Here is a 20331-nt window from a genome sequence, read left to right on the forward strand (position 1 = left end):
ATGACATACCATACCCCTTAAGGGAGGAGCATGGTCTTGAAAAGTAAATTTTTTTTAATCTAGTCATAGTTATGAATTTTTGAGGGCACATGTATTTTTGTGCACTGATTCTCGACATGTCATTAAATTTCATTTAAAACAATTCCTTGAGCACTTATGCAGTCTTTATGCAAGTACTTTAGGAAAGTTTTGAAGAAAATTTGCTATAGAGAACTTGCTGAAATGTATCCCATTGGGTTCCCTTGATACCAAGGAATGCAGTAAGGGTAAAATTGTCCTCCTGCCTATCATGGAACTTAAGTTATAGGGTAATGGTGCTGCCACTTCAGAAACAGGAATACACACTTTTCTTCTCATTTCTGAAGCGACAACTTCAGTACCCTGTAACTGATGTTCTATGATAGGCAGGAGGACAATTTTACCCTTGTTGCATTCCTTGGTGTCAAGAGAACCCAATGGCGTACATTTCAGCAAGTTCCCCGCAAGAAATTTTTTTCAAAGCTCTTCACAGAATACATGCATAAAAATTACAAAAGTGCTCAAGGAATTGTTTTACATGAAATTAAATGGCATATTTAGAATCGGCACACAAAATTGTATAATCCCTGATGATTTCTTAACTGTGACTTCATTAATAAATTTTTTTTTTCAAGACCAGGCTCCCACCTTAAGGTAGAGCTTGAGTTTCCCCTCCGATATTTTTTCTCTTCCGTGCTACTTTCCAGGTGTCGGTGATGAACTCGGTGCCTGACATTGACATGCTCATCTTCCTTCCCGAGATCCTCGACGGCCTCTTCAACATCCTCGAGGATCCCTCGGTGGAGTTGAAGAAGATGCAAGTGTTTTCCTCTTTCTTGCATCCCAGAGTTCGCAACTGCTTTGGGCGGGTTTTAAGTGTTGAGCAGCACCAAAAACTACACACAGGCGCTGAGCTCGACAACTCCTTCGTGATGTCCCTTTAGTGGATTGTGTTAGGAAATCGTCTGGCTGCATTCATGGTCACGTAATTGGAAGTAGTTACAGAGTATGCCTACATAGGGCAGGTAGTGACCGCTGATCCGGATCATGAGAGGGGAATAACTAGAAGAATAGGAATGGGGTGGAGCACATATGGCAGGTTCTCTCAGATCATGAATGGTAGCTTACCAATATCCCTGAAGAGAAAAGTATACAACAGCTGTATCTTACCGGTACTCACCTATGGGGCAGAAACGTGGAGGCTAACAAAGAGGGTTCAGCTTAAGTTGAGGACAACGCAGCGAGCTATGGAAAGAAAAGTGATAGGTGTAACGTTAAGCGACCGGAAGAGGGTGGAGTAGGTGAGAGAACAAACGCGGGTTAATGACATCTTAGTCGAAATCAAGAGGAAGAAATGGGCTTGGGCAGGGCATGTAATGTGAAGGCAGGATAACCGCTGGTCCTTAAGGGAAACGGAGTAGATTCCAAGAGGAGGGAAACGTAGCAGGGGACGGCAGAAAGTCAGATGGGTGGATGAGATTAAGAAATTTGTGGGAATACAGTGGCCACAACTGGCAAAGGACAGGGTCAACTGGAGAGACATGGGAGAGGCCCTTGCCCTGCAGTGGGCGTAGTCAGGCTGATGATGATGATGAATTGGTATTTGCACTCGTATGGATGATTTCAAATATTTCTAAGAATCGGTGGAGATTGCATGTGCGCTGTTCATAGTAAGCAGCAAAGGGACACTTGCTGTGGTGGGTATATCACTGATTTCTTTTAAGTGCATGGTGTTTTTTACCGCACTGGGACTAGATGCTTCGCTAGCGAAAAAGCCTTACTGTCTGCAGCTGAAGCGTAAATTGAATGAAAACTAAAATGAAAACTTCAATGAAAACTAAAATGAACAGTACCCTATGCTAAAATTGGCCAATTGTTGTCTGGTGGGTGAGATATATTTATATTGGCTTTCAGTAAAATCCTTGATAAAAATTTTCTACAGCCTTTCAAGCAAAACCGTTGCAGAATCAAGCATCTTAGACAGCAAGTTTTTTTTTGTGGTGAAAAAAAAAAATTGGCTGCTTAATATTTTGTGGTCATTCCTTTAATAAATCTCCGTTTTCTGTGAAGGTAGTACCTTTGTCGTTAGAATACGGTAATGAATCGTTAGAGGCAAACTGCAATTTGATCTTGATGCATGTTCTAGAGTGCTATGGGCTTTATTGTCCAACATAACAGCAACCTGGTAGGTGTTGACAGGTGAGATTGGAGCTTGCACTTTGCAGGTCATACTAGGTGTTCCCTTTTGTGTTGGAGAGCATTGTGGTAGTGCCTGCCTGAGAACACTGCCAGGTTGCACACGGGTGCACTGATCAGGGTTGTGTGTTGAAACGCTTGGTCTACATCGGTCCTTGACAGATTAGAGACCAAACTTTTTAGACAGACGAGCCATACAGGAGAGCACAAAGTATGTGAGATGATGTGCAGACTTGTTTCATTTTCTAAACGACTGTAGACAGCAAATTTTAGGGTTTTTTTTGTGTTTTCTTTTTCCAAACTATGCGTCAGACATTGGTATACATGGATAATTGCGTGATATTCACCTACAACCGCTAAATAATTCACAATTGCATTCCTTCTTAACGCTGTTTTGGTTTCATCAGCCGAACGATGGCCGTGACGTGTAGTTGAACTTTAGGTCATGTGAGGCACAATGTAACGTTTATATATGCCGCTGATACTTCGTTTGTTGTAATTCTCTTTTGAAACAGGCTAGTTTAACTGCTGCAGTGAGTTAAAACCACGTATCAGCGTTTATACTGCAGTTCTTTTTGGGGCTCACATCACCTAAAGTTCAACTCGTGTCACAGCCATAGTTCAAACTCGTAAAGCTGAAACAGGATGGGAGAAGAAATTCAATTATAAATTATTTAGCGGTCGCAGGCAAATTCCACGCAGTGATATTGTAATGTCTAATGCGTCATTCTAAAAAAAAAAAAAAACATGCAATGAAATTAGGTGTCTGTATGGTCCTTTAATGCCAGATGGCACTGGGTTGATATGCCTGTCTATGACTGTCTATGGTTGATATGACTGATATGCCTGTCTTCGTGCTGGAGGCTTGGCAAGTAGACAAGCTGGCTTCCTCACATGGCGTCATCGTGTGGGTTTGTGCTGCAGGTGTGAGACGACCCTGAGCGAGTTCCTGCGCAACATAGTGAAGCACCCGGACCGTGTGGACTTTGCCGCCATGATCCGGAACCTCATCGTTCACTCACATTCCTCCGGTGAGCCACTGTCTCGGGATGATTATCAGGGTTGCACGGGTGCTTGCATGTCCATCGGACCATTTCAGCATGTTAAAGGGACAGTGAGGAGAGCTCTATCAATACTTTTTTTAAGCAAAATCCGATAGTTCGGCATTTCATGGCTTTGTTTCCATTTGGCCGGCAGAGAAAGATGCATTTATTTCTAAGAAATTTGGATTCGAAGTTGAAAAAGTTTTTCCCGCCGCTCTGATTCAAACTTGGGATATCTTATGACGACACAGGACTAAGTGACGTGAAACTTGACGTGCACATGACGTAATGCAGACTCCGTGATTTCTGGCGGCTAGAGGTGCGGCCTAGCAGCAGCCAAAATGAAAGCTACCGCCTGTCGCACGTTGAAGGCATCTATCGGCTATTGCGGCCGTCGCTACAGTCGCTTCGTTTACGTTTGCACCGGAGTTTTGCCAGCGTTATGATGGATCCCGCTCTCGAAGTCGTCAACGAAGTTCTCGCAAATAGACACCTTTAGCATACCGTGCACCTTGTTACCGTTAGTGGAATACCGGGAGCCCGCCTACTACCGGTGAGCAGGCGCTGATTGGTCCCGATGTTGCAGGCCCGCGCGTAGCTGCCGGGTACGTGGCGCCATCTGGCGACATCGAGGAGATTTGCGCATGCATTGGCTGCGCCTCAGTGATTCGTGGCTCTCGTGTCCTAGTGTTGCTAGAACCATTCGTTCTAGCAACACTGTCTTGTCCTATGACGTCATCACGCTTGTACTTGCGAGTTTGGCCTGTGGGGGCGATACCTGTATTTTGGTTCTTGCTCTTTTCTACGTTACAAGAGCGTTGTTGTCAGTATGAGTGGCGTTTTTGTAATCAGGAGCTGGTATTCTGTCGATACATGCCAAGTTCAATTTCTCCTCAGTGTCCCTTTAAAGCGCCTGGAAAAACAGTGCAAATATGTTCTCTTTGCTCCTTTTTCTGACGTTTGTTATGTCGACCGATCACATTCGGATGCTGCCAGGCTTACCTCACTCAAAATTCGTCAAGTAGGCTTTCCCATGTATGACACCTGATGTGAACAAGATGGCCGATCATCCTCTTCGAACAGTCGCAGCAAAAAAGCACGCTGTTTTTTCTTTGATCCTTCCATAATGTGTTACATGCTTAACGCCTGCACTTATGGCACTTTTCCTGTCGTCTTCATAACTCTCCTAGCGTGAGCTCCGCCAGCTTGTTTTGGTCGGCCATGATGTGCGGGAAAGCCCACTTGCATGAGGCTCTTGAAGGGGTGAGTCAAGGTGTCACAGCAGGGCTAGAGATCGTGTAATACCCGTGCCATACAGACACAAGAAATGGCAGTAAATGCTTAAGGCCTTAAGATTGTTAATGCCATTATTTTTGGAGTTGGTGCTACACGTCCACATTTAATGCCATTATTGAAAGTTAGGATGACGATAACGCTTGCAAGGCAGTCAAAAGTTTCATCTGAATGTAAACAGTGCTAATGAGCACAATATATTGGGAATGGTGTTCAAATGTAATGTAAAAATCATTTTCCAGAAAATAAGGCTGTTCTTGCTTTACAAGTTGAAAAGGTAGCCATAAACTCGCATGTTGGCACACAAGTCGAGAGTACCTGTCAAAAAGGCAAGTTAAAATGGCACTCATCGCATCGAAAACGCGGCATATGTAGATGCTTCACCTGACAAAGTTACGAATTAACCGTTTGCTACGGGTCAGGAAGTTGGTACTCGTGCTTTTCTGCGTGGGGAATGGGAACGAGAGTGCGCATTGCACGGGCGAATGAGTGGTGGTGAACTCACTAGGTTGCGAATGGCAGTAAGGCTAATGCCATTAAATTTTTGCGTGTGGCACCACATGAATGCCATTGAAACTGAAGGCAGTCAGCACGTAATGGCATTAAATCTGTTTGTGTGGCATGGGTATAAAAATCCTACTTATTGCCTGCTGCATTGTAGCCCGTGCACCTCTGAAATGCGCTTAATGGCAGGTGTGACAATGACAGGAGGGCCCTCGTCACTAAGCCAAAAAAACAGCCTGGCTGCGTGGTTTCGGTTTCTGAGCATTGCCGTTAGTCTGCGGCAACAGCAGATTTCAGCCTGCAGATATGCCGGTCGTCTAAGCCCACGTCCATGCTGCTTTCGGACATCAACTGGCATGCCATTGTATTCGTTTCTCTTTTAAGGCGGAAGCCTTTAATGCCTCATCGTTGTAAGCAGTAGCTGTCGACGGAAATGTCACGCTTTTCAATTGGTCGAAGTAGTTGTGACGTCACAGTGCGCGAATTTCAAACGGGGCCAATTGTACTTTGGCTAGTAACCATGCAACCAATTAAAGGGATGGTGTAGTGATGCTCCAGTTAAGTGGGACTGAGTTTAGTTAATTAGTTAATTAACTAATTATCCTAATTAACCTTTCTAGTCAGACCAGATAAATAAACAGAACCGAGTAAGAAATTGGTCGAGTTGAGCACGCTACCACTCCGCCATGCCAGCTCGACGGTTTGGAATGAACAAAGGCGTGTCCAGTGAATACCGTGTCCTCGTTCACTCCCATCTTCCTCCCTTCCCGTTACCGCGAGGTTCAGGTGTCCACCGTGATATGCGAGACAGATACATTTCCTTTCCTCAAAAACCAATTTACCCACGAGCAAGAATTACTGCCGAATGGGCGATGGCGTTCTGTGAACTCCCTGGCAACGTTGCAAGACGCTGTCGCGTTCCACTCTTAAAGGCGAAGCCTAACATCTTAACAACGCATCAGTGACACAAGCAGCACACCGCGCATAAGGCTTTCGCCTCACCGTACTTTAGGTCAACCCCTTGAATTTTTAAAACCAGTCTCACCACTCAAACGCCAATTTCGCGCTCCCTTGCATGCATCCGCAATGTTCTTCCAAAACGCCGAAACTGTGCACTCGTAATGGGCTGTTCAGTATTTGTGCGGTGAAGCCTCTTCATAAGGCTTCCCTGAATTTTTATCATTTTCTGGGGGAGTGCAGCGCATTTCATAAGTCGACCTTGTGACAATCCAGGCATTTCTTTTGGTCCCTTGAAATCCGAATTAGTAACATTTTATGAGCTATTTTTAGTTTTAGTTTAGTGTCATTTCAGGGATTTCATTTTGTGTGACCACGTTACTGGTTGGATGTTGTCAAATCGTATAGTATTCATTTCTGTACACGTCATGTTTCTTATATCGTGCTTAGTCAGTCTAGTTTACTTCATTTGCTGAGACCATGCACTGTTTTGGGGAACAAAGAAAGTAAGGACAACAACATTTGCCTGTTTATCATTTTCTGGAATATTTTTTCAGACTGAACAGATATTCGATTCAATATCAAAAAGCAATTTTTCCCATTCGTATTCGAAAATTTCAGTACTCGCTCACACCTAATTAAATCACATTTGTTTTTCATTGTATTGCCCATTCCTCTGCGGTGATCATTGTGGCTTAAGAATTCTTTAGCCTTTTCTCTCAATGTGTGCTCCATGCCCAGCATTAATGTGAACTCTAAAAGTAAATACTAAAAGAGAACAGCTAAACGGGCGAGTTGGTGCTACATATCGAAGGTAAACAGCGCTAAGACGAAGACCGCAGTAGAAGAAACACATTACGAGCGCTGACTCACAGCTGAAAGTTTATTCAAAGACAGTAATGCAATATATAGAAAGATGGCCAACCTATCAACAAGCATACACACACACCTGTGTTACTACTTGACATCAAGCCATGCAACCTCAATATCGTGTAATAAAATAGATGTCTCACTAAAGAACAACCTTGTTTTCTTCCTCGTGTGGTAGGCTTCCATAATCTCACGTGTCAAGTGGCATGGGTGCTTGTACAGGATATCACAATAGTGCAAGGAAGGAAAACAAGATTTGCAGTCTCGGACATCGGGCAGACTGGGTGATGTATTAATATGCGTTTGAAAGAGCATGCAAATAACTTGGAATCTAATAACTCTGCTAATCTCGTTGACCATGTCCAAGACTTCAGATCATATTTTCCTTCCTTGCACTGTTGTGATATCCTGTACAAGCACCTGTCCCACTTGACATGTGAGATTATGGAAGCCTACCACATGAGGAAGAAAACAAGGTTGTGCATTAGTAAGCCATCTCACCTATGGGGCAGAAACGTGGAGGCTAACAAGGAGGGTTCAGCTTAAGGACAACGCACCGAGCTATGGAAAGAAAAATGATAGGTGTAACGTTAAGAGATCGGAAGCGGGTGGAGTGGCTGAGGGAACAAACGCGGGTTAATTACATCCTAGTTGAAATCAAGAGGAAGAAGTGGGCTTGGGTAAGGCATGCAATGCGTAGGCAAGATAACCGCTGGTCCTTAAGGATAACGGAGTGGATTCCAAGAGAAGGCAAGCGTAGCAGGGGGTGGCAGAAAGTTAGGTGGGCGGATCAGATTAAGAAGTTTTCAGGGATGCGGTGGCCCCAACTGGGGAAGGACAGGGCTAATTGGGGAGACATGGGAGAGGCCTTTGCCCTGCAGTGGGCGTAGTCAGGCTGATGATGATGATGATGATGAGGTTGCATGCCTCGATGCCACGTGGCAACAGGGGTTTCTGTGTGTATGCTTGTTGATGGGTTGGCCATTCTTTCTATATATTGCATTACTGTGTTTGAATAAACTTTCTGCTGTGAGTCAGTGTTTTGGTCTTTGTCTTTGCGCTGCGGTCTTCGTCTTTGCGCAGTTTACCTTTCAGACAAAATGAAATGTGCGTGCATGCAGTTGAGTCTCTGGAGCACGTGTTTCCTGGAGTAACCTGTAGCTGTTGGCACCCCTTGCAGAGGAGCTGGTGCAGTACACGGCCATCAGCTGGATGCGGGAGTTTGTGGCACTCTCTGGGCGCACGCTCCTTCCGCACGCGGCGGGAATCCTCGAAGCGGTGCTGCCCACGCTCTCGTACGATGACCCCCGCCGTCCCGAGTCACCGTCACACGCACACGCCGCTGGTGAGTGTCCCTGGAAGCCCCGGAACCACAAGGTTACGGTGGCACTGAAGTGGTCACGGGACGAAAACTTGGATTTTGCTCAACAGTAGGCTCCTGTTTAGACAAAATGTTAAGATGAATTACAGAATATGAATAACTCTGCACCCACCACGGTGGCTCAGTGGTTAAGGGGGACGAGGGTCTTAAAACTGACCTTTTTATTTATGACTAGAATCTCGTGAAATTTTGCACACACATGCATTCTTCTCTTCTGATTCCAGGAAATGTAGCCATAATTGAGCTGATTGTCTAACATCAAAAGTTATCTTACAAAGTCTAGAGCGTAACTAGGTAATTTTTCGCACAGCTTTAATGAACTTTCTCATTGCATTTTGTTGCTTTTAACAACATGAATTGATAGCCAGGGAATTCTCATACCTGATGACATTCTTACTTTTTTCTTTAGGCCACGCATTAATAGCAATTTACAATTACCTTAACGAGTTGCAGTATCAAATACTGCAACCTTTTGCTCTCTACACAGTATATCAGGATGATCTGCCTTTAGAGAAAAATGAAGAATGTCACCGGGTATGGGAGCTCCCTGGCTATCAATTCATGTAAATAAAAGCAGCAAAACGCAATGAGAAAGTTCATAAAAGCTGCGTAAGAAATTACTTAATTACACTCCAGACTTTGTAAGATTTACGATCACCAGCTCAAATACAGGGTGTTTTTTTTTAGAAGGTCCAAAATTTTTAAAAAAAGGTAAATTGCTTTAGATTTATTTTAGCACTGGGGCTATACTGGAGGCTACAGCGGGCGCCAGGCAAGAGGAAAACGGTTTTAATTAGTTCGCTGATTAACTAATTATGTTAATTAACTTTTCTAATTTTTGTTTTAGGGGATATGTTGTATTCTCAGAATTGGAGATCGTCCTCTAAACAGTCCAACCGAGAAAAAACAACTTTAATTAAAAATTTTTCACGCATGTTACGAGGCGCCAAAAAGTCACCCTGGTAGGCATCTTCACACCGTAACGCAGCGGCGGGAGCGCCTCTGACGTATTCACTCCGCCCTGCGCTTTGCGTCACGCGTCCCGGACTGGCGGCCTGCGCTATCGCTGCTTATCTCGCTTCGCTCCGCGGCCTCACGGAATGCCGCGCTGGAACAAAAACGCATTGACACAAAGTGCAGGGCGGAGCGAGCGCTCACAGACGCTGTGTTACAGTGTGAAGCTGCCTACCAGGGTGACTTTTTCTCGCTTCGTTACGCGCGCAAAAAATTTTTTCATGAAAATCTTTTTTCTTGGCTGGACTGTTTGGAAGACGATCTCCAATTCTGCTAATACAACATATCCCCTAAAATAAAAATTGTAAAAGTTAATTAACGTAATCAGTTAATCAGCGAACTAATTAAAGTAGTTTGCCTCTTACCTGGTGTCCGCCGTTGCCCTCAGCATAGCCCCAGGGTTAAAATAAATCTAAAGGAATTTACCTTTCTTTAAAAATTTTGGACCTTCTAAACAAAAACACCCTGTATGACTACATATTTGGAATCAGGAGAGAAAAACGCATCTGTGTGCAAAATTTCATGAGATTCCAGCCATAAGCCCAGGTTCAAACACGGAGAAGAAACGCATAAGGCGCCCATGTGCTGCATGATGTCAGTGCACGTTAAAGATCTCCATCATCATCATCAGCATGCCCACTGCAGGGCAAAGGCCTCTCCCATGTCTCCCCAATTAACCCTGTCCTTCGCCAGTTCCCCAGATGGTCGAAATTGTTCCTGAGCATTCCACTACAGCACCTCTTTCTTCCTTTCTTCTTTCACTCCCCCCTTCCTACCTTCCCTTACGGCACAGTTTGTGTGTCTGCCAGACATGTGACAAAAACCAGTTTTCAAGGACTCTCCAAGAACATTTGGGTGGTTTCCCGTAGACTCGGTGTAAAAAGAAAGAAATTCACTTTAGATGAACCATTTTGCTTGTCCTTTGGCGAAGACGAACTTTCGCAGTGACCGAGAATGGCGGCAGTTCCATGATACAGTACTCGCGAGGCCTTGATAGCCTAGAGCACCTCAGGTTTGCAGTTGTCTCCGTGTGTTTTGTGCTGGTTGTACTGCAAGTGTTATGGAGTGTGCTTTCTCATGGTAAAGTGGTAAGGGCTACCACAGTGGCTCAGTGGTTGTGGCGCTTGGCTGCTGACCCGAAAGATGCAGGTTCGTTCCCAGCCGAGGCGGTCCAGTTTCGATGGAGGCGAAATTCTAGAGGCCCGTGTGCTGTGCGATGTCAGTGCACGTTAAAGAACCCCAGGTGGTCGAAATTTCCGGAGCCCTCCACTACGGCGTCTCTGATAGCCTTAGTCGCTTTGGGACGTTAAACCCCAATAAGCCATAAAGCAGTAGGCTTGGGACAACCACTGTGATCAGGGGCCCACATTCGGTGCTTGGTGAGGTTGCAGATGTATGGCCGTGGCCTTAGACCTGATGATGATGATGATGTTTTCAGCATTTGTTTCCCGGCGAATAAAAACACTCCCAAGGGGACGGAGTAGATAGGATGCTTGGCCGACTCTCAACTGAAGATCCAGTTCGTATATTATAGTCAAACTTGAAGATATTACAGTAGACTTGCTATATAATTCAAACTCGAATAGCTCGTACTTCATTTAATTGAAACAAATTTCAATATTTTGGTTGACTGGCTATATTTTCAGTGCATTTTAAAGCCGCTTAATTCGTACCGCGATTTCTCTTAAATTGAGTTAATTCAAACTTTTTCTGTTCTTGCTCCAATGCTCCGGTGCGCGAAAGGTCGGACATGTGAGGTTTGCGGCAATGTGTGAGCTTAAAATTGGGACCCTCCAACCGGGCAACTCGGTCGCGGTCTGATGGGGGGGCTGTATCAATGTCCGATTGGAGCTCCAAATGATTGGAGGCACTCCATTGCCGCATAATTTTGTTTTCTGAGCTTTGCTACTAGCCCATGACGATTGCGACTATCGGCCGCGCTTCAGCTAGCCAAGTCCAGTTGCACATCATTTTGGGCACTGATTGGCACATCACTGGTGTTTCTTTTTTATATGTGTTGCACCATTGTGGTGCAAATGTACATTCACCTTGCTTCCATCTGCATGGTTCATCCATTGCACCGAAAATGCACGCCGATCGCGAGCTGCTTGTTGCTTGTGTGGTGAGATCGCAGAAGGTCTTACTATTCGCGAACAGCTCTCCTTTGATAATCCCAACAGTGAGCATGCAGTACAGCATGGCGGAATTGGGAAAAATTGTTATTGCCGCCCAATTTTCACTCAAAAGCGGGCAACCACTGTTTTTTTTTTTTTTTCATCAATTAAATTTGCTGCGGTGTGCAACGGTTTTCTTAAAATTTTTTGTAGCCAATCAGTGATTCGACTTTCTGATAATTCGGCCATTTTTTACAGTCACCTGAGGTCCCAGTAATGCGGTTTTCCTTTTTTGGGAAACCAGTGCATTATCGATTACTTTTTTCAACCACACAACCAGTTGGAGCCTCCTGGTTAAGTAAACATATGACTGTCTTTCTTCAGTATTTTGTGTTGGCTACAGCTATTGGCTACATTTTCATAGAGAAATGGATCCGAAATACTATTTGTATGTATAGATATTCATAGTGTTAATTGCATTTAGTTTTTGATTCTACTAAGGTACACTTCTGATAATTCAAACATAAATCTCTGGTCCCTTAAAGTTGGAAATAATGATAGCCTACTGTAAATCCAGTTTCAGTGTGCATTCGAAACTGATCAGAAAGTTCTTCAGTCGCTAGTTGGTTCTCATCCTATTTATTTCTTCATCTTAGAGCAGCGCGAAGCACAGGACGTAGTGCAAGAAACAAGAGATGACGTGAGCACAATCTAACGACTGAATTTTATTCCTGGAAGGGTTAGATATATAAGCACCAAACACAACGACAAAACACAAAAGACATCACGATAGCCCCTAAAAAAACCCATACGCGCATCATGTGCGTGATGTCTTTTGTGTTTTGTTGTTGTCTTTGGTGCTTATATATCTAACCCTTCTAGGAATAAAATTCAGTTGTTAGATTGCGCTCGTGATGCCTCTTGTTTCTTGCACTACGTCCTGTGATTCGCGCTGTTCTAAGATGAATCTGTTCCAACTTGCCCAGTTTTCTGTTCTCGTTAACCTTATTTGTTCCTGGTATCTTTCATCCCCTTCATGCTGTTTTTATTGTCAGGGAAGTAAATGCTAGCGAATTAGCTCACATTTCCTCTCTTAGCATTGGTTATAGATTCAAACTAGTCAATCAGTAAAGCGGCGAGTTGAGCGAGTTGGTACATACTTGAAGAAAACAGCGCAGCAACAGGGACAAGAGAGAAGACGGGACAGGCACTGACTAGCAACTGAAGATTTATTGCAAGGAACACAAGAAATATACTCTCCTAACAACCAGGAGCACGCATGATCTACCCCAACAGCACTGATAAGATGTCAAAATCAGTAATGATTGTCAAGATATGATACCTCTCAGTCATGAGTGAGGACGGATGGGGTGCTTACGCATGTGTAGCGGTTTTTGTGAATATGAAATGCTTCGCTGATTTCCCTAGTTAATCTATCTTTGTGATTGTACAAGATCTTTGTGTTGTTGTTTGCCCCATCGCGGTGGCTCAGTGGTTACGGCGCTCGGCTGCTGGCCCGAAAGACACAGGTTCGATCCCGGTCGCGGCGGCTGAATTTCGATGGAGGCGAAATTCTAGAGGCCCGTGTACTGTGCGATGTCAGTGCGCGTTAAAGAACCCCAGGTGGTCGAAATTTCCGGAGCCCTCCACTACGGCGTCCCTCATGGCCTGAGTCGCTTCGGGACGTTAAACCCCAATAACCCAACCCAACCCTTTGTGTTGTTAAAAAGTGGAATACGTCGTTCGGCAGCAGGCGCAGAGGTGTTATGACGACATTGTTGTGACGACATTCTTCGTTGTGCAAGGCTCGGTTTGAGGAAGGGACCCCTTTCAAAGAGGTGTTGTGTTCACGCAAGCGGGAATTCCGGCATTCTCCCGTCTGGAAGATGGGACAGCGCCTGTCCCGTCTTCTCTTTTGTCCCTGTTGCTGCGCTGTTTTCTTCAAGTATTCTAGTTGTTCAGTCCGTTTAGGGTTTCCTTCCACGCAGACATCCGCGAGACGGCCAAGGCGGTCAACACGAGGCTCATGCAGCTGGTCACCGAGGAGGACGACCGGCCCCACGGCTCTTCCGCGGCCACCAGCGAAAGCGGATCGCCCACGGTGCGTGGTCTCAGTGCACAGCACAAGATCGGCGGCGACCTGGAACACGACGACGGCAGCACCGCGGGGGCGGTTACCCCTGCGGCAACGGGCGAGCTCGAACTGACGCCGCTGGTGAACGTGCTGACACGGCAGCTGATGCATGTGTCGATGCAGACGCGCATCGCCGTCTTGCGCTGGTTCCTGCACCTTTTCACCAAGATACCCAACAAGGTGAGGGGTCTTGTTCTCTGCGAGGCTGAAGAAAAGCAAAGGCGCTCAGCAGCTGTTGTCTTCAGCGAAGGTACTGGCCATTGCGGGATTAAGAAGGTGAAGAATAAACTTGAAATAAAAGTAAAAACTTTCAGAACTTGTGTTGCCACTGAGCAGGCTAGTCTGGATGCTAACATTTTCATCGGCCTGCAGCTTTGTAAGCATTTGTCTATTACAGCGCACCATAACACGAAGCCCGACACTATTCGGTCCCAAAAAAAAAAAAATATGTATCCATTGTAGCTGTTGTAGCTTATGAATTGTAAATATTTTATATTGTAAACTTATCAGTGGCTGTGTTTTACATAAGTAAAAGCCCGTTGATTCGAACCCTGTTCGAAAATCCAGATAATTCAGACTATCGGACTACCGGTGTGGGCCTAGACAATGCCCATTAAGTATACAGGGTGTCCCAGCTAACTTGGACCAAGATTCTGAAAAAACCCTGGCGTTCTTCAGAACTGATATTGCGTGGATGTTGTTAAGGTCTCTCTAAAGTTACACTGCCATTTTTTTCGCTGGTCCTATTTGAATACTTAGCCGAGGTAGATAAATTAACTTTTTAAATATAGCTTGAAACATTCAGGCATCAATAAGAAAGTTGCGGAGCTCCTCAAATATTGTGCAACCCAGGCACTTCCGAGATATATTTAGCATGGCTGCTTTTATTCAGGATAAACAAAAGCCCACGGAGTTTAAAAAATGCCACATGACAGCACCCTCCGTGCGCCCAAAAGTGCTGCGATTACAGCGCTCTCATCCGTGCTTCGTAAAAAACATCACTCGCTTCGTGCCTTTCGTGCTGCCCAAGACAGGGCTTCGCGTTGTGCTCGTGATCCACACGACATTATCCAGCTTGTTATATGCGTCTTTGCTTGCTGGGGTCTTGCTCCCAAATTGGAACTCATAAGATTGTCATCGTTCCTCCGCATGCATTCTGCTAACGTGAGAGCGCAATTATTGCCGCTGAAATGGGAGCCACGCTTTCTTTCAACTGCCGCCCGAACCCACTGGCGCTTATCTTGGAACCAAGCACAACGCGAAGCCCTGTCTTGGGCAGCATGAAAGGGCCAAAGTGGCTGATGTTTTTTACAAGGCACGCATGAGAGTGCTGTAATCGCGGCGCTTTCGGGCGCACGGAGCGCGCTGTTGCGTGGTATATTTTATACACCGCAGGCTTTCATTTATCCTGAATAAAAACGGCCACGCTAAGTCTGTCTCGTTGGAAGTGCCTGGGTTGGACAATATTTGTGGAGCTCCGCAACTTTCCTACTGATGCCTTAATATTTCAAGCTATATTTAAAAAGTTAATTTATTTACCTTGACTAATTATTCAAATAGGAGGAGCGAAAAAATGGTGCTGTAACTTTAGATAAACCCTCTCAACATCCCCGTGATTTCAGATCTGAAGAACGCTTAGGTTCTTTTTAAATATTGGTCCAAGTTAGTTGGACACCCTGTATATGGTGTTGGATGCTCACTAATTTGGACGCTATGGGTCCCGCACCAGTGAACTCGAATGGGCTCCCGAAGGAAGGCCAGGTATGCCTGGTGTGGCAGGGGACCATCCAAATAGCCCCACTTGAACCTGGATTCCATACTGCAGTGTCACTCGCGCACCTCTGATATGCATGCTATAGCACACGTGGCAACGGACGGATGGTCCTGTCTTCAGGGAGTCGGACCGCATAGTTTCGGTTTCTCTTTTCTGACCTTCATGCCAGCCCACACCAGCCAGCGAACCGAGCTCAGCTGCGCACCGTTCGGATGCTGACTCGTGCATCTCACTAGGCTTTTCTATCCACAGTGTTTTTCTCTCTGCTTCAGCGGTTCCATTAATCGGTCCTTCCATTCTTCATTCTTCCAGTGCACCGAAATTGCGGGTTCATCACCTAACCTAAACCTTAACCTAACCTACCCTTAACCTAACCTTAGGTTAGGTTAGCCTAAGGTTTAGGCTAAGGTTTAGGTTAGGTTTAGGTTACGCTAGGTTAAAGTAGGTTAAGGTTAAGGTTTAGTTTTTGGTTAGATTAAGTTGGTGCTGTGTAGCCTCCTCACACTCTAGGCAGTTGCTTGTGAGCTGTGCGATGCAGGAGCGGCGGAGCTCCACTGCTATAAATGGTCACTGTCACACCTTTCTCATCTCAAACGCAAGCAACCAGTGCCCAGCCTTTCGCCAAACAAATCACCCGTGATGCAAGCGATTCTTCTTAGTTTTTCCGGGGTCATTCGATAATTTGAACTTTTGGATAATTCGAACGTTTTATTCTGTCCCTTGAATTTCGAATCAACGAGTTTTCACTGTGTATTGCTGTTGATGTGAAGAGAAAACAGATTAAAACAAAACCCAACGTTGGAAGTGCACACACATTGTGTCTTGTGCAATTTGCTCACATTGGTGTAAGCCGCTAACAAGTTTGGAAAAGAAAAACTTGGGAGAACGTGCTAAAAAGCGCATAGAACAATGCCGTTCACCACCTTGTTAGATAACCTTTGAAAAATGCAGTCATAGCTCATTGCCTACCACGTGTCAAAACATGCGTAGCGAGAACTTGCAGAGAAGCTTTCGAGTTTAGCTTGTGTTCTACTGTAGAATACTAGTGATATGAATCTCAGGGGGCCACAGAAATGTTTGTGTCATACGAAATTCATGTAATCCAAAAAACAAACAGAACCCGCTTCAGAAGCAGTGGAAAGTTTTCAAATGTGCACCAGCCATGATCATATTATCGAGATTATACTCTAGCATCATCGGCTGTCTATGTCCGTGCGTCTAATGATTCTTCTAATGCTAGCCCACGTTTCGCATTGGCAGGGCTTTCTATGTCAGATGCTGACTGCTTGACCTGCTTCTGGGTACTGAAATTTGTAATTGGATTCGTATTAGAGACCAAGTAGATCGCTACTCTGATTTTTTACAACGCAGATAATCTTCCTTGAAAGCTGTTTAGAGGAACACAAAAACTTGCTTGTTACTTGTGTGTGGGGGATTCTAGCTCAGTATGCAAGTTGAAAAAGAAATTGTAAATGGAGATTAATGAATTGCAGGAATTCTTCAGTTATACAATGCGAATACAACTAGTGGAACTTTCTATGTTTCGTTCCATTCATTTCTAAGTTTAATACTACAGTGAAAGTTTGTTAATTCGAGTTTCGAGGGACCGAATAAAATGTTGGAATTATCCAACAGTTTGAATTATCGAATGGCCCCTGAAAAACAAGCAAGAACTGCTTGCATCACATTAAATTTGTTTGGCGATAGACACAGTAAAGGTTGCTTGCTTTTGAGATGAGAACAGCGCGGCAGTGACCATTTTTAGCTGCGGAGCTCTACCGCTACTTTATCGCACATTGCACAAGCATCAGCGTGTGTGAGCAAGCTTCATCGCTTGAAGTGCGAACAGCTCATGACGAGCACGCAATTTCTGCGCACTGAAAGAACGGAAGAACCATGTGGACGGAAACGCTCAGTGGCTCCGAAGTGGTAAGAAAAAAAAATGTGGATCGAAACGACAAACGAGATGGACCTTAGACTTGCATGGCTGTTGGTTGGCCAGGGCTGCACCAGCAGCTTGAATTTATCCGGATTTTCGAATTAACGAGGTTCGAATTAACGCGCTTTTATAATACAGTGAGTGGGCAAAAAGTGATCTTGCATTTGCATACTAGCTTCCAGGTGGTGTGAATTTTCGTTTCAAACTGGCAGTCTTGTTTTGTGAGTTTTCTTTATGAGAGTCTTTATGAAGGAAGTATACGCAGCTCAAGTTTCTCGTAAAGTTAGTTTCTTTTCTTGGGGCCATCGGCATCGTTGCACCAGGCTTTGTGCATGTGTGCTCTATTTTTTTTTTTTTTTTTTGCAGATCTTCGTTCATGTGGAGGAGATATTCCCAAAGTTGCTGCAGACACTGTCGGATCCATCAGATGAGGTAGGTTTGTGGGACACATGTGTCCCACTGCTGAAACTACAACAGTTGATGCTCAGAGGCAGCGAAAAAGGATAGGGCATAGAAAAGAAGACACTGGACAAGTGGTGTGCGCCAGTCGCTGTCACTCGGTTGCATATAACGATATTGCGAAAACCAAGAAATCCGATCATTATGACCGACTGTTGTTATTTCTGGAACAGCCTTTTGGGGGTCTGGAGGTCTTGCATCCACTATAGCATTTCAGTGCAGAAGACTTTTAATAGCACTCTGGTTCAAACTGCAATGCTCCTCTCCGATGCTCGAGGGCTGGATGACTTTCTAAGCACACATTGGCGCACAGCAGCGCGCTGGGCAAGCCATCGCCGGATGCGCTCTGGTCAAGGGCGCATAGCATCTTTGCACTCTCGTTAAAAGATAAACTCGCCACGGTGTTATCAATACGCAGCATCTTAGAGCTTTGCTAAGGTCTGTGCTGTGGATGGCATGAAACAGAAACACGCTGAGAAAAAGAATGCTGAAAGAAAAAAAATTATTATATCTGATGTAATAAGGTGACTCACACAATTAGTGTGGACGGCCAGTCTCTGTTGGAGCGGTGCCTGCTGAGCAGGCCAGCGTTCGGAAGCGCAAACCCAAACTTCGTCAGCTTCGTCTTTCTTTCTCGCCTTCGTCGGCGCTAGCTGCTGGGGCATCAAACCCCAACTCTCTTTCTTACACTGAGTTTATCGGCTTAGCACAACAGTCAGCGAAATCTGATTGGCATTAGCGGTTGAGAGGTCTGGAGTAGCAGGCCCATTTTTAATGTTTCATGGGCGAGTACCTGGTTGGGCGTCTCACAGACTCGTTTTGGCGTCTATATGATCACACGCGTACTTGGCCTTCTACCATCTTCAGTTAAGTTGTGTTCTCAGCATACTACACAGACTCCAGAGCCCACTTGCAAAAAGCCAGTAGTATAGTTGTGATTCTAACTAAAGATAACAGGCAAAAGATCTGCATGGTGGCACATCATTTTTGTTATACGAAAAATTGAAAAAAACTTGCAACTCATACAACAGAAAATGCGGTAGTTGTCTACCTTGGGTTGGGGCATGGAGACATCCGGGATGACAGGAAACTGGAGAATGTAGGCTAATATAGCTAGTGATAAGGAAGTAATTACTCTTTGACATCCACCCGAGCGAAGCTATACGGCTACAAAGGAAAGCTATACAGCTTTCTCAGGAACTTCCTAGTTAAAAGAAAAATTCGTCCTGATCCGGGGTTCGAACCTGGGACCACCGCTACACCGGAGCAGTCGCTCTACCAACTGACCTAACCGGGACGGCAAGCTTATGGTAAGGCGAGAGCGAATTGATCAATAACTCGACGTGGGAACAGCGTTGGTCAAATGTTTAGGGGAATCCCCCAAGGTGGAGTAGATTTGTAATAAAAGTAATTACTTATCGACATCCACCCGAGCGAGTTATTGATCGATTTGCTCTCGCCCTACCATAAGCTTGCCATCCCGGTTAGCTCAATTGGTAGAGCGACTGCTCCGGTGAAGCGGTGGTCTCGGGTGTGAGGCCCGGACGTGGACGAATTTTTCTTCAACTACGAAGTTTCTGAGAAAGCTGTACAGCTTTCCTTTGTAGCCGTATGGCTGCGCTCGGGTGGATGTCAAGGAGTAATTGCTCCCTTATTAAGATCTACTCCACCTTGGGGGATTCCCCTAAACATTTGACCAATATAGCTAGTGCTGTAAAAAGTATACGCTGTTTTCCAAGACTTGTGTAGGCAGTAGCAGAGCCAGAAGGGCATCACTGCACTTCCCTGTCCCGTCCAGGTGGTCCTCTTGGACCTGGAGGTTCTGGCGGAGATCTCCTCCTCGTGTGCTGCCGGGGGCAGCGGGGGGATAGCCAAGCGAGCCGTGCCTTCTTCCGCGGCCGCGGTGGTGCCAGCGGGCGACGCAGTCCAGAGCCCCCCCAATAGCTACTTCGGCAAGTTCATGCTCTCCCTGCTGGACCTGTTCCAGGCCGACCCACAGCTGCTCGAGGAGCGGGGATCCTTCATCATCAGGTGCCCTACTGCTGCTGATGCCGGAGGAGTGGTCACCTACGGTCGCGCTCAGCATTACCGTACAGTGCAGTCCACTTGCAACGATTATGGCAAAGAAGAAAAAGAAGAAAGAAAGACATGAGCTAGTAACAACACCGCTAAGAAGATCTTCCCATTTAAGCCACAGCCAGTGTCTAGCACAAATTTCCACTCGCACCCTTGCGATGAGCAGCTCATTTTTCCCTCATGCAATATAGTCTTATGGAATTCCTTATCATCATCATCATCATCATCATTTATTGACCCTTAAAGGCCCCTGGGTGGTGGGGCATTACATAAGGGGGAGGCGTTACATAACAAAAATACACCAGGTCACAATCAGTGCCATATACATGTACTGGCAGGATATAAAGAAAAAAATGCACATGAACCCATCACAGAAAACCATACCAGAAAACGTAGCCGAATGCACAGGCAGAAAGCAATTCCGTAATAAGCTAAAACTTCAGCCATGCTGAATAGACTGTCCCCTTTGTATTCTTTTGTTACTTAGTTTAGTTGCATTTCTGCGCCTTAGTGTAATTTTGTTTCTCTTGCGCTTGCTTGTTTCCTGTTATTTCACTTA

General features: G+C 45.3%; 1 protein-coding gene across 3 annotated transcripts in view; it reads left to right on the forward strand.

Moving 5' to 3' along the window:
* Positions 1-20331, forward strand: part of LOC149334289 (protein VAC14 homolog) — a 69652-nt gene that overhangs the window by 20611 nt on the left and 28710 nt on the right. For all 3 annotated transcript variants that reach the window (XM_089555107.1, XM_089555108.1, XM_089555109.1), the window contains exons 6-11: positions 726-835; positions 3139-3245; positions 8062-8226; positions 13379-13704; positions 17604-17669; positions 19495-19727. In XM_089555107.1, the coding sequence (XP_089411233.1) occupies positions 726-835; positions 3139-3245; positions 8062-8226; positions 13379-13704; positions 17604-17669; positions 19495-19727 (1007 nt within the window). The remainder of the gene's footprint in view (positions 1-725; positions 836-3138; positions 3246-8061; positions 8227-13378; positions 13705-17603; positions 17670-19494; positions 19728-20331) is intronic.

This window comes from Amblyomma mixtum, chromosome 8, assembly GCF_055824585.1.
Source record: "Amblyomma mixtum isolate Tamu chromosome 8, ASM5582458v1, whole genome shotgun sequence".
Lineage (NCBI taxonomy): Eukaryota > Metazoa > Arthropoda > Arachnida > Ixodida > Ixodidae > Amblyomma > Amblyomma mixtum.